Genomic DNA, 21,408 nt, shown 5'->3' on the forward strand with positions numbered 1-21,408 from the left:
AGTGTGTGTGTTTGTCTGACGTGCTTCGTCCGGGCCTCTAATCTCTCGTCTCGTTTGATGTAATTAGACTTAATGAAGATTCCCAGATCCTCTAAGCAGCCCGTCCCCCAGGCGACCCACGGCGCTATGGAAACTAGGAGGGGGAGGAGGGGGCTGATAAAAGACAGAGAGACGGAGTGCTAGTACTGCTGTCTGCATTGATCGAGAAGAGTGTGTGTGTGTATGTGTGTATGGTGTGTGTGTGTGCGGTGTATGTGTGCGTGCGTGCGGTTAGAGAGATTGATTCCTCACTGATGCTGCGAGCGCTAGCATGATTGCCTGGCTTGATAAGTGAATGTCTGGCTACGCTAAGTGATTGGCAGGTCATATCCAGGCTTGGGGAGACGTGATCCTTCATAACATTCTGAAGAAACACAGACATGTACAGGAAGGAACACACACACGCACACACACACAGGAAAAACCTCTGGCCTCCGAACATACAAACCCCTTCCCCTCTCTCTGTAGGGACCAGCCCCCTCCTCTCTCCCACTCTCCCTCCAGTCTTCCCTCTATGCACTGGCTTTGATGGCTGAGAGGTTTTCACTTACATCCCAAATCTCCAAGCTACGTGGTTGCCTGTGATCCAGCTAGAGAGAGAGCGAGAGAGGGGGGAGAGCGAGAGGGAGGGGCAGGGAGAGAGAGGGGGGAGAGCGAGAGAGGGGGGAGAGCGAGAGGGAGGGGCAGGGAGAGAGTGAGGGTGATTACAAAGGGAGAGAGAGAGGACGATAGAAAAAGACAGAGAATCCTGTGAATTTGGTGGGGAAAGGAGCATAGCTGTTGCTATTAATAATCTCAGACTAGAAAGAGAAAGGAGCTCAGAGACTCTGGTTCTGTCCCCGTTCCTTCTTACCTCTGTTCCTTCAAGACAATCAATCTAACAATAATGGATAAGTGAAATCAAAGGCTAGTTGGAACATCTTTGCTTAAACCCATCCGGTTTCATGCTGAAACCTCAAAAAGGAAGAGATGACTATAAACTACAGATGAATACAGAGGAGGATGTAGAACAAAACGCAAGGCAATGGAAAGGACATCAAAAATATTAACAGAAATCTACATTCAAAATGCATTGTTAGCATGACAACAAATAGACAAAACTGAGTGTGAAAGTCACCACCAGGCTCCTGCTGGGCCGTAGTATCCACTGAACAGGGGCAGGGAGGCCATCACCAGGGGCACCCCCCAGGCCATCAAGTGGTACAGTCTGGGAGAGAAGAAAGAGCAGTGATTACATACCAATGGGAAAGACCACAAACACACAGTCCAGATGGTCTCCATGCCATGCCACAAATTAAGGGATAGTACACTCTGTGGAGAGAGAGGATAGAGTTGCTGATCACATGTGCACACCCACAACCCCATACACCCACAACCCCATACACCCACAACCCCCTTTCTTCTTATTCTCCCTCATTCTTTACCATGTGCTTCACTGAACACTGACGAAGACAGACCAGCGTGTCTCGGGACAGGGGAGGAAAGCATCTCTCTCCGCCCGTCTCCTAGGCATGCTCACAGGGTCTGCTGGTGGTCCTCAGGTGGTCATGACTCAGTGAGCCTCCCTGGCAGATTGCGGTCCAGACACAGTGGCTGAAGGAGTGAGTGTTGTCGATACTTTATGGACCGTACAGTTACACGGTCGATATGTCGTCAGGACTACTATGACACGGTCAATAAGCGGTCAGTCCTACTGCAACACTCGATACACGGTCAATACTGCTCTGGTACACTGAATGTGACAGCTCTCATTCAGGTTACATGGCCGTCTGAAATCCCAGAGAATATGTGATCTCACTCGCTACGTTTCCATATCGCTCTGTCTCTCCGGCTCTCTCATATTTGATTTTACAGCCCTCTATCACCTCCTCCCCTCTCTTTAGATGAAAAGTGAAAGAGAGAGAGTGTATGAGTGAGAGAAAGACAGGAAGGAAGATAAAGAGTGATCGAGGAAAGGGAGGGAGGGAGAGAATGACAGGTTGTAGAGGAAGCTTAACAGAGACAGATTGGTGGGTGGTGACTGGGCTGAGGGAGAGTGAGAGAGTGAGAGAGAGAGAGAGAGAGAGACAGAGAGACAGAGAGACAGAGAGACAGAGAGACAGAGAGACAGAGAGACAGAGAGACAGTGAGACAGTGAGAGAGAGAAAGAAAGAAGAGGAGCAAGACATTGAGAGAGAGAGAGAGAGAGAGAGAGAGAGAGAGAGAGAGAGAGAGAGAGAGAGAGAGAGAGAGAAGCAAGACATAGAGAGAGAGAGGTAAAGAAGGAGAAATAGTGAAAGGGAGAGAATGGATATATAGAGTAGATCTGGAGAGAGACAAATAGTGAAATCAGTTCTGCCACTCAACACAGTATCTGGATGTGTGGGGGGGTCTGTCAAAGAAAATCGATTCACACACACACACACACACACACACACACACACACACACACACACACACACACACACACACACACACACACACACACACACACACACACACACACACACACACACACACACACACACACACACACACACACACACAGCGCTCGAAGAGGGAGGTGACTAGGTCCGCAGCAAACATGGACTTAATGAAGCACAGCAGGACTGGTACGCTCTGGCTAAAACGCACACACTTATCACACACTTACTTAACATCTCTCTCTCTCACATATTCTCTGGAGGATCAACTCTTTCCGTTTCCCTGCCTCACTTTTGTCTCATTTGGTGTCTCTCTCTGTCCTCTATTTTTAGTGCCCCCTTGTTTAAGCCATCTCTCCCACTACTTTCATCTATCTATTCTCTATTTAATTTGTTCCTTTCTCAACTTCACACACACCAATTAGGGGTATGGTGGTTGTCCGGATGTTAAAGTGATGGGTGAGTGAATTCACTGCTCCTAAACCCAGCAGTCATAAAACTGTCTCATCACTCAGACACACACACACACACACACACACACACACTGAGGGGACACGCACACACACACACACAGATTAAACTGTCCCCTCTTGAGTTAAACCATCATTATATGACCAGGGTTACAGTTGATCAATATGAGAAACACCACCGTGCTCTACTAACCCCCCCCCCCCCCCCCCACACACACACACTGCAAACATAGATGCACTCACAGGAGCATTCACCCAGACAAGCACCCACATAGACACACTCACAGGAGCATTCACCCAGACAAGCACCCACATAGACACACTCACAGGAGCACACACCCACACATGCATTTCGGATGCACTCAACCTCAAGGGAGTATGAGTAACAGAAACAAGAGAAAACACATTAATATGCAGAAACACCAACACACACACATGCATCATCACAACACACAGCATTGATTTACGACTCCTTTTTCAATTAGTGCCTGGAGGAAAGAGGGAGACACACCCCCCCCCCCCCCACACACACACACACACATACGTCAACAAACGATTTCACATAGATATTGGTTGTCCATCTCTCTTGCACACACACACACACACACACACACACACACACACACACACACACACACACACACACACACACACACACACACACACACACACACACACACACACACACACACACACACACACACACACTGTCTTTAGCTGGTGGATGTTGGTTGTCCATCTCTCTTACACACACACTGTCTTTAGCTGGTGGATGTTGGTAGTCTACTCACAGCTCGAAACGGCTGGTGCTCATCTCTTTGACCAGGTTAAGGTAGAGGTTCACTGTGATCAGGCACACCCAGGCCAAGGCACTCCAGTCTGGAGGAAGGAATGGAGAGAGGGAAGAAGAAACAAGGTCCTATTGCATAATATATAACACAGAGAGGTAGGGAGGGAGTGTGTGTGCGCGTGTGTGTTTACAGAGTTTGACAGAACAGGCTGGGACAACTGTCAGATTGATGGATTCCCAGTTTCAGTCCCCCCCACACACGCACACACACTAGGATTGTTGTAATTTTGTCTAAATGCATGTTGAGTGTTTGTGTGTATGTGTTCAGTGATGAGTGATGGTGTGCAGAAGCTTCTGTTTTGTAATCTCTCCCATTTATGATGATAGACAAAGAGGCAGACAGACACTCCAGCTCAGGCAGCATATACAGTGGGGCAAAAAAAGTATTTTGTCAGCCACCAATTGTGCAAGTTCTCCCACTTAAAAAGATGAGAGGCCTGTAATTTTCATCTTAGGTACACTTCAACTATGACAGACAAAATTAGAAAATAAAATCCATAAAATCACATTATAGGATTTTTTATGAATTTATTTGCAAATTATGGTGGAAAATAAGTATTTGGTCAATAACAAAAGTTTATCTCAATACTTTGTTGGCAATGACAGAGGTCATTCACAAGGTCTTCACACACTGTTGCTGGTATTTTGGCCCATTCCCCCATGCAGATCTCCTCTAGAGCAGTGATGTTTTGGGGCTGTTGCTGGGCAACACAGACTTTCAACACCCTCCAAAGATGTTCTATGGGGTTGAGATCTGGAGACTGGCTAGGCCACTCGAGGACCTTGAAATGCTTCTTACTAAGCCTCTCCTTCGTTTCACGGGCGGTGTGTTTGGGATCAGTGTCATGCTGAAAGACCCAGCCACGTTACATCTTCAATTCCCTTGCTGACGGAAGGAGGTTTTCAATCAAAATCTCACGATACATGGCCAAATTTAATTATTTCCTTTACACGGATCAGTCGTTTATTTTTTATTTAACCTTTATTTAACTAGGCAAGTCAGTTAAGAACACATTCTTATTTTCAATGACGGCCTAGGAACAGTGGGTTAACTGCCTGTTCAGGGGCAGGACGACAGATTTGTACCTTGTCAGCTCGGGGGTTTGAACTCCGGTTACTAGTCCAACACTAACCACTAGGCTACCCTGCTAGTCGTCCTGGTCCCTTTGCAGAAAAACAGCCCCAAAGCATGATGTTTCCACCCCCATGCTTCACAGTAGGTATGGTGTTCTTTGGATGCAACTCAGCATTCTTTGTCCTCCAAACACGACGAGTTGAGTTTTTACCAAAAAGTTATATTTTGGTTTCATTTGACCATATGACATTCTCCCAATCTTCTTCTGGATCATTCAAATGCTCTCTAGCAAACTTCAGATGGGCCTGGACATGTACTGGCACTGCAGGATTTGAGTCCCTGACGGCGTAGTGTGTTACTGATGGTAGGCTTTGTTACTTTGGTCCCAGCTCTCTGCAGGTCATTCACTAGGTCCCCCCGTGTGGTTCTGGGATTTTTGCTCACAGTTCTTGTGATCATTTTGACCCCACGGGGTGAGATCTTGCGTGGAGCCCCAGATCGAGGGAGATTATCAGTGATCTTGTATGTCTTCCATTTCCTAATAATTGCTCCCACGGTTGATTTCTTCAAACCAAGCTGCTTACCTATTGCAGATTCAGTCTTCCCAGCCTGGTGCAGGTCTACAATTTTGTTTCTGGTGTCCTTTGACAGCTCTTTGGTCTTGGCCATAGTGGAGTTTGGAGTGACTGTTTGAGGTTGTGGACAGGTGTCTTTTATACTGATAAATTCAAACAGGTGCCATTAATACAGGTAACGAGTGGAGGACAGAGGAGCCTCTTAAAGAAGAAGTTACAGAAATCTTGCTCGTTTGTAGGTGACCAAATGCTTATTTTCCACCATAATTTGCAAATAAATTCATTAAAAATCCTACAATGTGATTTTCTGGATTATTTTTCCTCATTTTGTCTGTCATAGTTGAAGTGTACCTATGATGAAAATTACAGGCCTCTCATGTTTTTAAGTGGGAGAACTTGCACAATTGGTGGCTGACTAAATACTTTTTTTGCCCCACTGTACAGTACACCTTAAATAATCACACACACCTTGGCTTAATCACACACACGTCCTGTACATCAACAATACCGTGTCTGTGTGTCATTAAGGAGGAACTTCCTTTCTCCTATCATTAATCTCTTTCCCAGTTGCATCACTCTCTACAGGAATAGAGGGCATTAATACCTGCTGTTGCTAAGAGAGAGGGGGAACACACACTCTCTCCATCAGGGGAGTTCTATACTTTAATGTCCTCTCTGGCCCCTTTTCTCTGTCACCTCTTCTCCCACTGACTGTTGGCATAGCTCACTTCATGTTTACTTCACTCTCTTTTGCCGTTTTGCACTCTCCCCATATCCTCCACTTCTCTCCCTCTCGATCACTGGCCCCCCATCCCTCCTCTCTCTCCCTACCTTCCTCTCTCTCCCTTCATAATGAACATAACTGACATAGAGCCACTGACCCCGCCGCTGTAGTTCACTGCCCTTCCCCCAGTCAGCCCTGTAGGCTGCGTGTGTGTTTACACGTGTGTACGTGTGTGTGCGTGTGTGCGTGTGTGTGTGTGTGTGTGTGTGTGTGTGTGTGTGTGTGTGTGTGTGTGTGTGTGTGTGTGTGTGTGTGTGTGTGTGTGTGTGTGTGTGTGTGTGTGTGTGTGTGTGTGTGTGTGTGTGTGTGTGTGTGTGTGTGTGTGTCCCAGCCCTGCAGGCTCTGTAGCCGATAGGCCAGAGAAGACCAGTGTTTAGTGCACTGAACAGTCTGCTGTGTTTCACAGGTGACACCTGAGTGACAAAAGTCCTGAGGTCCAGAGTAAGGGGAAGTTAAGCCTAAATCAGGAGAAGGTTTTCAGTGACTTAGAAGGTCATCGGAAAGGCAGATAGATCTTACTTCACATATCTTGTTAGTTTAAAAAGGACCTCCCCCTGGGAGTAAGCCCTTCTATAGCTGTGTAGCTAAGGGCAGGCGTAGGGTTTTAAATTGTAGAGAACAGGTGTATGCTTTTAAATTGGGACCATCTTCATCATGATGCGCACAGAAAATAATAGCAATCTATATGTTCAAAAGGATATGAGTCTCGTGTTCATATTTCACAACTTCCGCGGGCTTTTTGTGTTGCCTACGCGCGAGTCAATAGCAAAATAAATCATCTCCGCTATAAAAATAATCTAGACATTATCTCACATTTCTGTTAGACTAACATGTAGTTGTCAACAGCAGAGATCTGTATAAACCTTGCTGTCTGTCTCTCTGACATTTGCAACATTCACATTTGATCTACAGTTGTCCCATAGTAAACAACGTGTCGGGATGAGACAGACAGGCAGGCAGCTTTTCTCAGCCAGTCGGACACATGAATCAGCATCATTTTCATGGATAAATACAAAGCACTATCAATAGAAAACAGGTCAAACGTGACAAAGTGCAGCTAGTTTGTTGTCTTTCCAGCTTCAGTTTGAAGTGATTGTGTTAGCCGTGTTGTTGGCTAGCTCCTCTGAACAACAGTGTCCTGACGAGAGAGCACATCTTCTATGCCAGGTGGAATCACACATCATTAGCTCATTGTCATGGATGTATCCAAATACATGTAACTAGCAAACAGCTTAAACAAATGCAAATGCATCTACTTTGTTGTTATTCTGTCTGCAATGTTTGACGTGACTCAATTAGCCATAGTTGGCTAGCTAGCAAGCAAGGGATAAGAACGTTGCCAGCCAGTATGGAAATGGAACATTTAGAACAAACGACTGGGTCACGTCCATAGATACAGAACAAACAAAAAGACTGAACGACTGGGTCCTGTCTCTGGCAACCGAACCGATAGAACGAACGAATGAAATGATTGACAAATGTTCAACATTTTTTATGAACATTTGTCAATCATGTTTACATGTTGGTAACCCGTTGTATAAAAGTGATATTGCCGGGCAAACACCGGTTTTGAGGGCATTATCATTTAACTAAATGTGTCTGATCAGTGATAGATTAGCAAAACGAATAGATCAGCTATCAACACCACTTATTTGCCCAGCCAGAGATCAAATAACCAAATATAGAGACAGAGATTCAGTGAAACGAAATCACATTGACTGATTATCAGACAAGCCTGAGGCTTTTGGTTGGGATATAGGCTACTATGTGAGTGAAGAGCAAGATAATCCACTTGTTATTCTGGGCTACATAACACGTTCTGATCAGTGCTAATAGATGAGCAAACTAGCTAGACTAAAGATTATCATTATGAACACTCACCTCAGTATAGTTAACATTTCCCAACCTAATTGTAACCAAATATCCAAATGGAGATTCAGTGATGAACAAATCAAATCTGACATTGATTTATCAAGACGATACACCATGCTTGTCTCAAAGCAACGAGGTGCTGAAATTATAGCTGACCAGACACCTCTACTGCTTGAAATTCTTTCAAAAGGTTGGATTGCTTTGGGAGTTTCAGTAAGCAACAATTTCATAAATGCATTTAATGGCATTAGCCTACTCTTTAATTTCAATAATTTTGTCATTCACTGATATTTCCACAGTAATTATTTATTGATCCATTCAGTTGTGGTTAAGAAAATGTGCAGGCTTAGTGGTGTGCTTGGCGAAGTGACATGCCTCGCAAAATTTAGGACTGCCACGAGGATGGTAACAGTAACAGCCTAACGGGCACTTCCTAGCAACCATCATTATCAAGCATCAAATCTCATGAACGCGCATCGCTTACGCTGGACTTAGCTACGACTAGTCTTCTTTTTGGTTGGTGAACCAGGTGTAAATTCTGATCCAGAAGTCGCACGTAGCTACGCCCAACCTAGCATTTAAGGCCAGCTTTTTTACAGCCACATGGTGAAACCAGCTCCAGTATCTTAGAAAGTCATCAGTAAGTTAGACTTGATTAGTAATTTTGGACGAGGTTGAGAGAGTCAGACATTGATGATAAAGAAAGCTTGGTGAGAAGCAGTATATTGGGAGCTCAGTCAACATCAAGAGTCAGAAGGTGATGTGAGCTGTAGGGAAGGCATTTGTAAGGGATATGTATGGACAGGTGAGGGGTAATGTATGTGAGGGATCAAGGGGAATCTTACCAAAATAAGTGAGCCACCAGGCCTGGAAGTTACACAGACTCCCCTCTGGATGGGTATCACCCTGAGGAAGGAGAGAGAGGAGACAAGAAAACAGGGAAGAGGTACCTCTGTAGCTCTCGGTATGCATGTGCTTATGGGAACGTGTGTGTGTGTGGTGACAGTGACTCACGATGACATACGCTACACTGTCAAAGAAGGCCGCAACTGTCAGACTGCAAATCATCTTCTGTAGAGAGACAGAGAGAGACAGAGATAGTACAAAGAGAGATAAATGGAGAGAGGGAAGGAGAGAGATAAAGTGAGAGAGGCCAGATGGTCCACTTATCCTGTGGTCTGGGGTTGTCTTGGGGATCGATCCCCAGGTCCAGGCCGTCCCACGCTAATCTCATTACTCACAGCACGCACGCACACACAGACACAACCACATACATTTATACACACACACACCAGGGTTTATGTTAGGTCAATGTGGTCGGACATTTGACAGAAACCATTTGAATTTACTGGACATTTGCGACATATGACCCATATGCATGAGGTGCATAACCTGATTAGGGCGTCCACCCATGGTGCTCAGAATGACAGAAATCACATTTAGATTATAGTAATTCATATTAACAGAACATGCAAGTCGAGGATGCAACGATATGCAGTCCTTCTTACTGAATTCAGATGTGCACTTTGAAGATGTTAGAATAACTGTCCACATTTACTTTTTCTCAGACAACAAGACCAGTAACCAACAGCAACATCACCAGCCTGTTAATCTACTATCCCCAGAGGAGAAAGGTTTACATATTCGATTGGTCAGCTTGTCGAGAAAGAAATAGCCTATTCAAACAGACTATGGGAAAATAAAAAGCAATGAGCCTGTGCAATAGATCAGAATGTTTTGCTTAAAATTATTAATAATAATTTTAATTATTTCTTCACATCATAAGCGATGCGCACAAGGCAGTACTCTACGTGCGAATGTTCATTTCATAATGCAATTAGCTGGAAAACACTTATCTAAAGAGCACCGCACATGCGAGTTGTTTCATGTGACAGAGATGAAAATGTCCGTTAGAAATGTAGAATGAGAGGAGATCTAACAGGTTACTTTGAAGCAACGTAAGACATGCCTCATACAATGTTCAGGTTTCAAACAATTAAGTATATGTTTTCAAAATGCACAGTCTACTGCCTCCAGCTGACTGCAAGGTGGTGTCACGAACTGATGAAACTTGCCTTCCGTTGCCATTTGAGATGCTGACACAGCAGCTCTCGCGCTGTCTGACAGATTTTCCGCTCAAAGGCTCTGTATCCGTACGCTGTATTCGTGTGATAAATAAGACACATATATATACTGTGACACACGCGCTAATTTAATTCCAATAAATTATGCAAATGAATGTATAGACCGATAAGTATGACCAGTCAAATGTATTTACTTCTACAGGTATTTCCATCAATGAATAGGCTAAAAAGCATTATTCGCAATGAGATGTTTTTTCTACTTCTCACAAACAAGTGGCCGGTGCAAATGTTATTTATCAGCGTTTCAATTATTTATGGGCCAAAAGCTGGCCCACTGGTTAACGGAAACCCTGGCACATACATAGGGCTGTTGCGGTGACCGCATTACCGCCACACTGGTCGTTACGAGTCATGAAGGCAGTCAACTTCCAAATGACAGCTTAGTCACGGTAATTATGCTTCTCCAAGCACTGATGCTGCTGCTGGTCAGTAGTGTAAAAATGTGCGCTGAAAGTCGGGAAGCAAGTTCAGGAAGTAGTTTTTTAAATAAATAAACGCAACATAATTCAAAACAAGAAACACGAACAATGCACAAACATAAAAGTGAAACAATAACACCTGGGGAAGGAATCAAAGGGAGTGACATGTACAGTTGAAGTCGGAGGTTTACATACACCTTATCCAAATACATTTAAACTCAGTTTTGTCACAATTCCTGACATTTAATCCTAGTCAAAATGCCCTGTCTTAGGTCAGTTAGGATCACCACTTTATTTTAAGAATGTGAAATGTCAGAATAGCAGATAGAATTATTTCTTTCAGCTTTTATTTCTTTCATCACATTCCCAGTGGGTCAGAAGTTGACATACACTCAATTAGTATTTGGTAGCATTGCCTTTAAATTGTTTAACTAAAATGTGTTTATGTTAATTAACGGTCAATTACCATGAGACCGACAGTTATTTGCTTGACAATCACCGGCTGACGAAAATGTTGTGACCGCCACAGCCCTACACCCACTGCTCATAGCCTCTCACACAGTCTGACTGGTTCCTTTAATAAACATGACAAAGTGTAAAACAACTTTCTGTTCTGGTGTGAGAGAGGGAGAGGAAGTGGGGGTAGAGGGGTAAGGTACAGGTCCAAGGGTAATAGAATCGGTCAGTGTCATAGTGTCATAGACAAAGCTGTCCCAGTCTGAGGTCCTGAGTGCTCTGGAGCAGGATCCAGACGTGACACTTGGCATTCGGGGTCAAAGAGGTCAATCTTGGTTTCATCAAACCAGAGAATTTTGTTTCTCATGGTCTGAGAGTCCTTTAGGTGCCTTTTGGAAAACTCCAAGCGAGCTGTCATGTGCCTTTTACTAAAGAGTGGCTTCTGTCTGGTCACTCTACAATAAATGCCTGATTGGGGGAGTGCTGCAGAGGTGGTTGTCCTTCTGGAAGGTTCTCTCATCTCCACAGAGAAACTCCAGAGCTCTGTCAGAGTGACCATCGGGTTCTTGGTCACCTCCCTGACCAAGGCTCTTCTCCCCCAATTGCTCAGTTTGAGGGATGTCCTTGTCCCATTGCGCTGTAGTGACTCCTTGCGTCCGGGTGCATGCACGCTGACTTCAGTCACCAGCTGTACAGTGTTTCCTCCAACACATTGGTGTGGCTGGCTTCCGGTTTAAGCGAGCTGTGTGTCAAGAAGCAGTGTAGCTTGGCGGGTCGTGTTTTGGAGGACGCATGGCTTTCGAGCGTTGCATGCACTGTCAACTGTGGGACCTTATATAGACAGGTGTGTGCCTATCCAGATCCTGTCCAATCAATTGATTACCACAGGTGGACTCCAATCAAGTTGCAGAAACATCTCAAGTATGATCAATGCAAACAGGATGCACCTGAGCTCAATTTTAGTCTCATGGCAAAGGGTCTGAATATTTATGTAAATAAGGTCTGTTTTTTATTTAATACATTTGCAAACATTTCTAAAAACCTGTTTTCGCTTTGTGATTATGGGGTATTGTGTGTAGATGAATTAAACCATATCCTCATCAATTTTAGAATAACGTAATTTTAGAATACATAACCAAAATGTGGGAAAGTCAAGGGGTCTGAATACTTTCCGAATGCACCGTATGCCCGCACGTGCACAAATACACTAAGACCCCCACACACTAAGACCCCCACACCCCATACATACAAACAACATTATCTCTTGAAATTGAAAAAGAGAAAGGTCATGTTAGTTTAAACATTGCTGAAATGTGGCCTTAAGGCATCTACACATATACTCAACTACAGCCACCTAAATAGCGATGAGTTGAGTTGTTTCTTCATAACTCAGACTAACTAGCCGTGGCCCATTCTTCATGTTGAATTGGGACCAACTATGTGTAAATATGTCCAGTGGCAAACAACTGAGACTACACACCGGGAAGATTCTTAGAACAACCGCCCATACACCGTTGAGTTGGCTGTAGTTGGATGGACGAGTACAGTAGGAGCCTTAAAACTATTAGGTGCAGATTCACAGGTGTAGAACGATTTTTCACTTTAATTGGACAGGGAAAAACACAAGCATTTAATCACTTTCAGATACAGACCATGAGCCATAATTGATAAATTTGTACATTTCAATGACACTGTAATTTGTCATGAGTAGCCTAATCAAACAGACTTGCTATGGCACAGAAGTAAGCATTCTGATGCACTTCAAAGCACACACAGACAGAAACACACACACAAATTACCTGGGCCAAGGAGTGATACCGGCGGAGAAGCCAGATTACAAACAGCATGAAAAAGCTGAGGAGAGAGTAATGAGACAATTGTTCATATGACACATTCCCACATAGCTCTGTATTCTTTCAATATTCCTGTTTAGTTTTGGCTTACCTTCCTATATAACTCAGTAAGGCTGGGTATAGCTATGATATATATTGAAATGAAAGAGCAGTGCACTTCCTGCCGATCTACATCAATGATGTATATTGAACAAAAATATAAATGTAAAGTGTTGGTCCCATGTTTCATGAGCTGAAATAAAAAGATCCCAGAATGTTTCCATACGCACAAAAGCTTATAGCGCTCAAATTTTGTGCACAAATGTTTACTTCCCTGTTAGTGAGCACTTCTCCTTTGTTAAAATAATCAATTCACCTGACAGGTGTGGCTAATCAATAAGCACATTAAACAGCATGATCATTACACAAGTGCACCTTGTGCTGGGGACAATAAAAGGCCACTCTAAAATGTGCAGTTTAGTCACAACACAACGCCACAGATGTCTCAAGGTTTTGAGGCAGCGTGCAATTAGCATGCTGACTGCAGGAATGTCCACCAAAGCTTTTGCCAGAGAATTTCTCTTCCATAAGCCGCCTCCAACGTTTTTTGTTGTTGAGAATTTGGCAGTACGCTCAACCGGCCTCACAACCGCAGACCACGTCGAACCATGCCAGCCCAGGACCTCCACATCCGGCTTCTTCACCTGTGGCATTGCCTTACACCAACCACCCGGACCGCTGATGAAACTGTGGGTTTGCACAACCGAAGATTTTCTGCACAAACTGTCAGAAACTGTCTCAGGGAAGCTCATCTGTGTGCTGGTCGTCCTCACCAGGGGATTGACCTGACTGCAGTTCTGCATCCTAACTGACTTCAGTGGGCAAATGCTCACCTTCGATGGACACTGGTACACTGGAAAAGTGTGCTCTTCATGGATGAATCTACGATTTCAACTGTACCGGTCAGATGGCAGACAGCGTGTATGGTGTCGTGTGGGTGAGCGGTGTGCGGTTATGGTATGGGCATGCATAAGGTACGGACAAAGACCACAATTGCATTTTATTGATACAGTGACGAGATCCTGAGGCCCATTGTTGTGCCATTTATCCGCTGCCATCACCTCATGTTTCAGCATGATAACGCACGGCCCCATGTCTCAAGGATCTGTACACAATTCCTGGAAGCTGAAAATGTCCCAGTTCTTCCATGGCCTATATACTCACTCAGACATGTCACCCACTGAGCATGTTCTGGATGCTCTTGATCTCCACGCACCACAGCGTGTTCCAGTGGGAGAACATTCCACAGGCCACAATCAACATCCTGATCAACTCTATGTGAAGGAAATGTGTCGTGCTGCACGAAGCAAATGGTGGTCCCACCAGATACAGACTGGTTTTCTGAGCCACGCCCCTACCTTTTATCTGTGACCAACAGATGCAGATCTGTATTCCCAGTCATGTGAAATCCATAGATTAAGGCCTAATGACTTTATTTCAATTGACTGATATCCTTATATGAACCTTAACTCAGTAAAATCTTTGAAATGGTTGCATGTTGCGTTTATATTTTAGTTCAGTATATAAACCCTAGATGTCTGACCAGGGCCACTATATTAAAACCATTGCGAAGCCATTTTGGTACTCCTCGTCCATTGTAAAAGATTTTGGAAGCTATAGAAATGCATTTATTAATGGCTACATTTGTTTGCCACATTTATTATATTACACACATCATGACGCGTACTTTTAAAGTATATTATCTGAGCTAAACATTCAAATAAAATAAAAACATGAAATACATTTATTATTGAAGTACTTTTTTGTTGTTGTTGTTGACAATACTAATCTTACTGTCCTCACTACAAAAAAAAATATGAAATACATGTAATTTCATCCTTGAAACATTTAACTGAAATACTGTAGAATTCCATTCATTCCTATGGAGGACTGCTCCAGCCAATATGGCTGACAGGTATCTTCAAAGCCTCTCAATGGCCAATACATCGCATCTGCAATACATAGCGTCCGCAATACATAGCGTCCGCAATACATAGTGTCCGCAATAAAACGTTTATACATATCCTTGATCTGATTATTTTCCAGTGCAATAATCCGCTACCCTTGACCCCTGATCCTAACCCAGCCACCAACTAAAGATTCCACTCTTCCCTGCTTCATCACGTCATAAGTGAATAGCAGAATTAAGGCCAGACAAATCTTTTAACAAAGGGTTCTTTAACCCTGGTCCTGAAAAACCACAGGGTGTCCAGGCTTTTGCTTTAACCCAGCACTAACACACCTAATTCCGCTAATCAAAGGCTTGAAGACATGACAATGATTTAATTGAATCAGGTGTGTGAGTACTAGGGTTGGGCGGCATCCAGATTTTCATACCTCATACCGTTTCTGTACCATACTGGGGTATACGGTATTACTGGAAGTGCACACAAGGGGCAGTATTTCAAATTCTATATTTTTTTAAACACACAACAGGAATCTTGTTCCAGGAGGGGACTGAATGTCTCTGTTGTAAGCAAGAAGCTTGATCTTGACATCTAGCGAGCAAGATATCAAACCAAATACATAGCTGGAGCCCTGATCTGGATATAATATATTTGACACCTCTTAGATGTGTTATAGTTATACTTAACTTAACTCACCTCTGCGAGGCGGGAGTGCCCACAACCCCACCGGTACTGAAAACACACCATTGGTATTTTGAAATACCCTGGTATATGGTATAAATGGTATATCGCCCAAGCCTAGTGAGGACCGGGATGGAACTGAGGCCTACAGACAATGTAGGTCCCCCAGGATTGAAGAACGCTACTTTGAAACAAAGCTAAGAGATGTCAATCGGTTTATTATCTTAATTAAAATCTCTTCGATTAATTGGGTAATAATGTAAAAGGTGGTTGAACTAATACTCACCATCCTATCAGTGAGAAGGTGCCTGTGGCTCGCTTCACTGTGAGAATCACCACCTGTGGAGGGGAACACAACATTCGTTATGGCTTTATTTTACCATCCTGTTTCAGGTGGGATTTTTGAAACCTGGTATTTACTACAATTAGCCTGTGTGTTAATAGGAAGTCAAAAAACTAAGACAAATCAGTGGCTGCCATTCCTCTTTAACAGAAAATAACATTCTGGTGTAAAAACCATGGAAACTAAAAACTAAAAACAATGTTTTAAGTGAGAAGTAGGCATTGGTCTGAAGCTGAAAAAGAAAGCAAATTCACATGAGCACCACAATGTCTATTCCACCAATGCTATACCAAGAATTTCCAGCACCCAGCTTTGACCTACTACAATAGCTATGTTGATATATTTTACTTCAAAATGACTTCTATTAAAAATATGTATATCATTTGGCTGTATTATTTTTAGATTTAGGCCTATTGTAAATGTGTATTATTGCCACATCACCATCTTTAGTGCAAAAAGAAGTACAATTACAAACAGAACTTTAAAAGATACACTATGCATACATCACCCCGCCGTTTCCTGGTTGCTAAAATTCAAATAGTTTGCCAAATTTCAGTTTGTGACAAACAATTAAGTATAGTGTAGAGCAGTGGTTCCCAAACTTTTTATAGTCCCATTCCCCTTCAAACATTCAACCTCCAGCTTTGAGTTTTTGTCACAACACAGCTCGTGGGAAATGACAAAGAGCTCTTATAGGACCAGGGCACAAATAATAATATAACAATAAATCAACAATTTTGCTCTTTATTTATCCATCTTATGTGTAAAACTTTATTTGGTCATAAAAAAATAGTGAATAACTCACCACAGGTTAATGAGAAGGGTGTGCTTGAAAGGATACATGTAACTCTGCAATGTTGGGTTGTATTGGAGAGAATTTCAGTCTTAAATCATTTTCCACACACAGTCTGTGCCTGTATTTAGTTTTCATGCTAGTGAGGGCCGAGAATCCACTCTCACATAGGTACGTGGTTGCAAAAGGCATCAGTGTCCTGAAAGCGCAATTTGCCAAGACAGAATACTCTGAGCGTAGCACTATCCAGAAATCTGGCAGTGGCTTCTGATTCAATTCGTTTTGGGAAAGTACCTGTGTAATTGCACACCCAACTCACCCAGAAGCTTTGCTATATCACATTTGACATTGTCCGTAAGCTTGAGTTCATTTGCACACAAAAAAATCATACAATGATGGAAAGACCTGTGTGTTGTCCTTGTTAATGTAGACAGAAAAGAGCTCTTAATCACAGCATCAATTTTGTCCCGTACATTGAATATAGTTGGGGAGAGTCCCTGTAATCCTAGACTCAGATCATTCAGGCGAGAAAAAACATCACCCAGACAGGCCAGTCGTGTGAGAAACTCGTCATCATGCAAGCGGTCAGACAAGTGAAAAATATGGTCAGTAAAGAAAACGTTAAGTTCGTCTCTCAATTAAAAAGAACACATCAATACTTTGCCCCTTGATAACCAGCGCACTTCTGATTGTTGTAAAAGCGTTACATGGTTGCTGCCCATATCATCGCGTAGTGCAGAAAACACACGAGAGTTCAGGGGCCTTGTTTTAACATAGTTAACCATTTTCAATGTAGTGTCCAAAACATCTTTCAAGCTGTCAGGCATTCCCTTGGCAGCAAGAGCCTCTCGGTGGATGCTGCAGCGTACCAAAGTGAAACAACTGCTTGCACATGCGTTACCACTCCACTATGTCTTCCTGTCATGGATTTTGCACCATCAGTACAAATACCAACACATCCATTTGATGTCACAAAACTGTCCAGTACTTTAAAAATATCCTCTCCTGTTGTCCTCGTTTCCAGTGGTTTGCAGAAGAGGATGTCTTCCTTAAATCGCCCCCCATAAATGTTACGGACATATGCCAGGGGCTGTGCCAGGCCCGCCATGTCTGCTGACTCATACAGCTGTAACGCATATAATTCATTGCCTTGTATGCGAAGCAGTAATTGCTTCAAAACATCTCCTGCCATGTCACTGATGTGTTGTGAAACAGTGTTGTTTGACGAAGACATTGTCTGTATAGTTTTTTGGCCCTTTTCCCCTAGCATTGTCCCAGCCATATTCGCGGAAGCAGAAAGAATTAAGTCCTCCACAATAGTATAGGCTTGCCTGTCTAGCAACTCGGCAGCTCAACATAAGACGCTTCTAGACCCTGTTGCTTTTATACATGTCTTACTACTCGAAAGTCGTCTTAATTCTCGCTCAAAAAACTCCCGTGGCTTGTAGTCTGTCTGTTGTCGGTGCTTTCCCTGGTAAGGGGGCAGTAGCTCTTCGGCTGCATCAGAGTCACAACTGTCAGTGTCCATGCTAGCTGGGCTAACAACAAATTTAGAATTACTGATGCTAGCACTGGATGTGCTCGTGGAAGCAGAACAACTTGTGTTGTCAACAGTTGCAGGTGTAGTACTGCTGGTAGTAGCAGTACTACCAGTATAACTGGTATGTGTCTCGATGGACACAGGCCTTACTTTTTTTATCCATTTTCGAGCAAACGGAATGAGCAGCAGCTGCGTTTGGCTACATACGGACCGTTAATGGAATTCCCGCAAGGCATTAATGGTTAATGTGATTGGATGTTAATTATTTGACTAGGCTACCCGTATTTGACATTGTTGTTATTTCGCTGAACACTAGATGGTTTGATGACATTTTTTGCCAGTAAAACGAGGCTACTCAGGCGAGTAAAAAACCTCACCCAAATGTATAGCCCCGTTGGAAAATATAAATGAACTGTTTGAAAATGTGAAGAAAAAAATACAAATTAATATAGATTTTTTTATTTAGCGTACCCTCGACTGCATACCTCAGTTTGGGAATACCTCGTGTAGAGAATAATCTAAACCCCTGTGAAATATATTTTCCATAACAATTTGTAAGTCGCTCTGGATAAGAGCGTCTGCTAAATGACTTAAATGTAAATGTTAAATGATAACCAAAAATATTGTATTTTCAGCTGTTTAAAGCTGGTGTACAAAACTGAAAGTAAAAGACAGACACAAAAAATGAATGTTGGAAACACAAGTGGTTCTGAGCTTATGCCAATATTACACAGGTAAGCTAACAGTTACTTGTAAGTATAGAAGCAAAGTTTGCTTTCATTTAAAAAATTTTAAAAAAACATGAAAAGGTTGCGTAATGGGATAATGTCTTACTGTGGTGTGTGAAAAATCCAATAATTTACCTTGTATACTGTACAAATCACATTATTTTGGAAGCACCTCCTCTAAGGGCATGAATTAGGCTGTTTGAAAATGTTTTGAATGCTAAGCAACCTGCCTACACATAGTTTGAAGTACAATACCAACATAGCTATTGTAGTAGGTCAACGCTGTGTGCTGGAAATTCTTGGTAGAGTGTTGGTGGAATAGGCATTGTGGTGCTCATGTGAATTTCCTTTCTTTTTAATAATAACTGAAATATCACATTTACATAAGTATTCAGACAATTTACTCAGTACTTTGTTGAATCACCTTTGACAGTGATTACAGCCTCAAGTCTTCTTGGATATGACACTACAAGCTTGGCACACCTGTATTTGGGGAGTTTCTCCCATTCTTTTCTGCAGATCCTCTCAAGCTCTGTCAGGTTGGATGGGGAGCGTCGCTAAACAGCTATTTTCAGGTCTCTCCAGAGATGTTTCATCGCGTTCAATTCTGGGATCTAGCTGGGCCACTCAAGGACATTCAGAAACCTGCCCCGAAGCCACTCCTGCGTTTCATTGGCTGTGTGCTTAGGGTCATTCCCCTGTTGGAATGTCAACCTTTGCCCCAGTCTGAGGTCCTGATCGCTCTGGAGCAGGTTTTCCTCAAGGATCTCTCTGTACTGTTGCTCCATTTATCTTTCCCTCGATCCTGACTAGTCTCACAGTCCCAGGATTCACAAGATTCTCTGGTCTGATGAAACCAAAGTTTGAGCTCTTTTGCCAGAATGCCAAATGCCACGTCTGGTGGAAACCTGGCACCATCCCTACGGTGAAGCATGGTGGTGGCAGCGTCATGCTTGGGGATGTTTTTCAGCGGCATCCTTTAGGTGTCTTTTGGCAAACTCCAAGCGGGCTGTTATGTGCCTTTTACTGAGGAGTGGCTTCCATCTGGCCACTCTACCATAGAATCCTGAGTGATGGAGTGCTGTAAAGATGGTTGTCCTTCTGGGAGGTTCTCCCATCTCCCCAAGGAACTCTGGAGCTCTGTCAGAGTGACCATTGGGTTCTTGGTCACCCTCCCTGACCAAGACCCTTCTCGCATGATTGCTCAGTTCGGCCAGCTCTAGGAAGAGTCTTGGTGGTTCCAAACTTCTTAAATTTAAGAATAATGGAGGCCACTGTGTTCTTGGGGACCATCAATGCTGCATAAATGTTTTGGTTCCCTTCCCCAGATCTGTGCCTCGACACAATCCGGTCTCGGAGCTCTACGGATAATTCTCTGACATGAACTGTCAACTGTGAGACCTTATATAGACAGTTGTGTGCCTTTCCAAATCATGTCCAATCAATTGAATTTACCACAGGTGGACTCCAATCAAGTTGTAGAAACATCTCAAGTATGATCAATGGAAACAGGATGCACCTGAACTCAATTTGAGACTCATAAAGGGTCTGAATAATTATGTAAATAAGGTCTGTTTTTATTTTTTAACACATTTGCAAAAATGTTTTAAAAAACTGTTTTTGCTTTGTGATATCGGGGTAGTGTGTGTAGATGGATTAAATATACCATTTCATCAAATTAAAGAAAAGTCTGCAATGTAACAAAATGTGGAAAAGGGGAAGGGGTCTGAATACTTTCCAAATGCACTGTATATCCATAAAAATGATGCCAGCTGATTCATGATTTGGACTGGCTGAGAATAGCTGCCTGCCTGTCTGTCTGTCTCGTCCCGATACGACACATTCATTACTATGGGACAGCTGGAGGTCCAATATGAGCTCCTAAAATCACACAAAAAAACTGGATGTTCTTAGTCCACAACAACCCTTAAACCACATCAGGAGACCACTTTGAGGTCTGGGAATAATCTAAGAAATGTCTATTTTTGGGAGTAGTTATTCTTTACAGTAATTCAAGTGTGCACCAGCCAGAGACCACTGGTGAGCAATATTTCTGTAGCGCTGTGATTGCAGAGTTTGCAAAACAAATGGCTACTGAATAGACGCAAACAATCACGAGGCATAGGCTACTTTGTAGTTAACATTTAACTGAGAAGGTTTTTGGGAAAGCCTTTCCATCTCTACCAGAAGGTTAGGATTAGAAGCATTGCTAAGGGCTAAAGTGTAGACATATGCACACAAACAACAGAGAGATAAGGATCAACCTAGAGGAAACCTGTTTTACATTAGGATGCATGTACCTGTCACTCTGTGGGAGCCCTTTTTTTCAACGGCATGCATGGTTTTATAACCTAGGGCCTTTGTAGGACTATGTACTTTGGCTTTCATCCAAACTATAAACATGAGAGAGAAAGGAGAGAGAGAGACAGACAGACACA

At 43.1% G+C, this 21,408-nt stretch overlaps 1 protein-coding gene across 3 annotated transcripts in view; it reads right to left on the reverse strand.

The window, feature by feature from the left end:
* The window catches only part of si:dkey-100n23.5 (cyclic AMP receptor-like protein A), a 117,109-nt gene that overhangs the window by 88,463 nt on the left and 7,238 nt on the right, over nt 1-21,408 (reverse strand). For all 3 annotated transcript variants that reach the window (XM_046364775.1, XM_046364783.1, XM_046364793.1), the window contains exons 2-8: nt 15,853-15,905; nt 12,886-12,940; nt 9,082-9,138; nt 8,913-8,973; nt 3,703-3,790; nt 1,157-1,246; nt 591-629 (exon numbers count right to left, since the gene is read on the reverse strand). In XM_046364775.1, the coding sequence (XP_046220731.1) occupies nt 591-629; nt 1,157-1,246; nt 3,703-3,790; nt 8,913-8,973; nt 9,082-9,138; nt 12,886-12,940; nt 15,853-15,905 (443 nt within the window). The remainder of the gene's footprint in view (nt 1-590; nt 630-1,156; nt 1,247-3,702; nt 3,791-8,912; nt 8,974-9,081; nt 9,139-12,885; nt 12,941-15,852; nt 15,906-21,408) is intronic.

The sequence above is a fragment of the Oncorhynchus gorbuscha genome, linkage group LG01 (assembly GCF_021184085.1).
Source record: "Oncorhynchus gorbuscha isolate QuinsamMale2020 ecotype Even-year linkage group LG01, OgorEven_v1.0, whole genome shotgun sequence".
In the NCBI taxonomy this organism is placed as follows: Eukaryota; Metazoa; Chordata; class Actinopteri; order Salmoniformes; family Salmonidae; genus Oncorhynchus; species Oncorhynchus gorbuscha.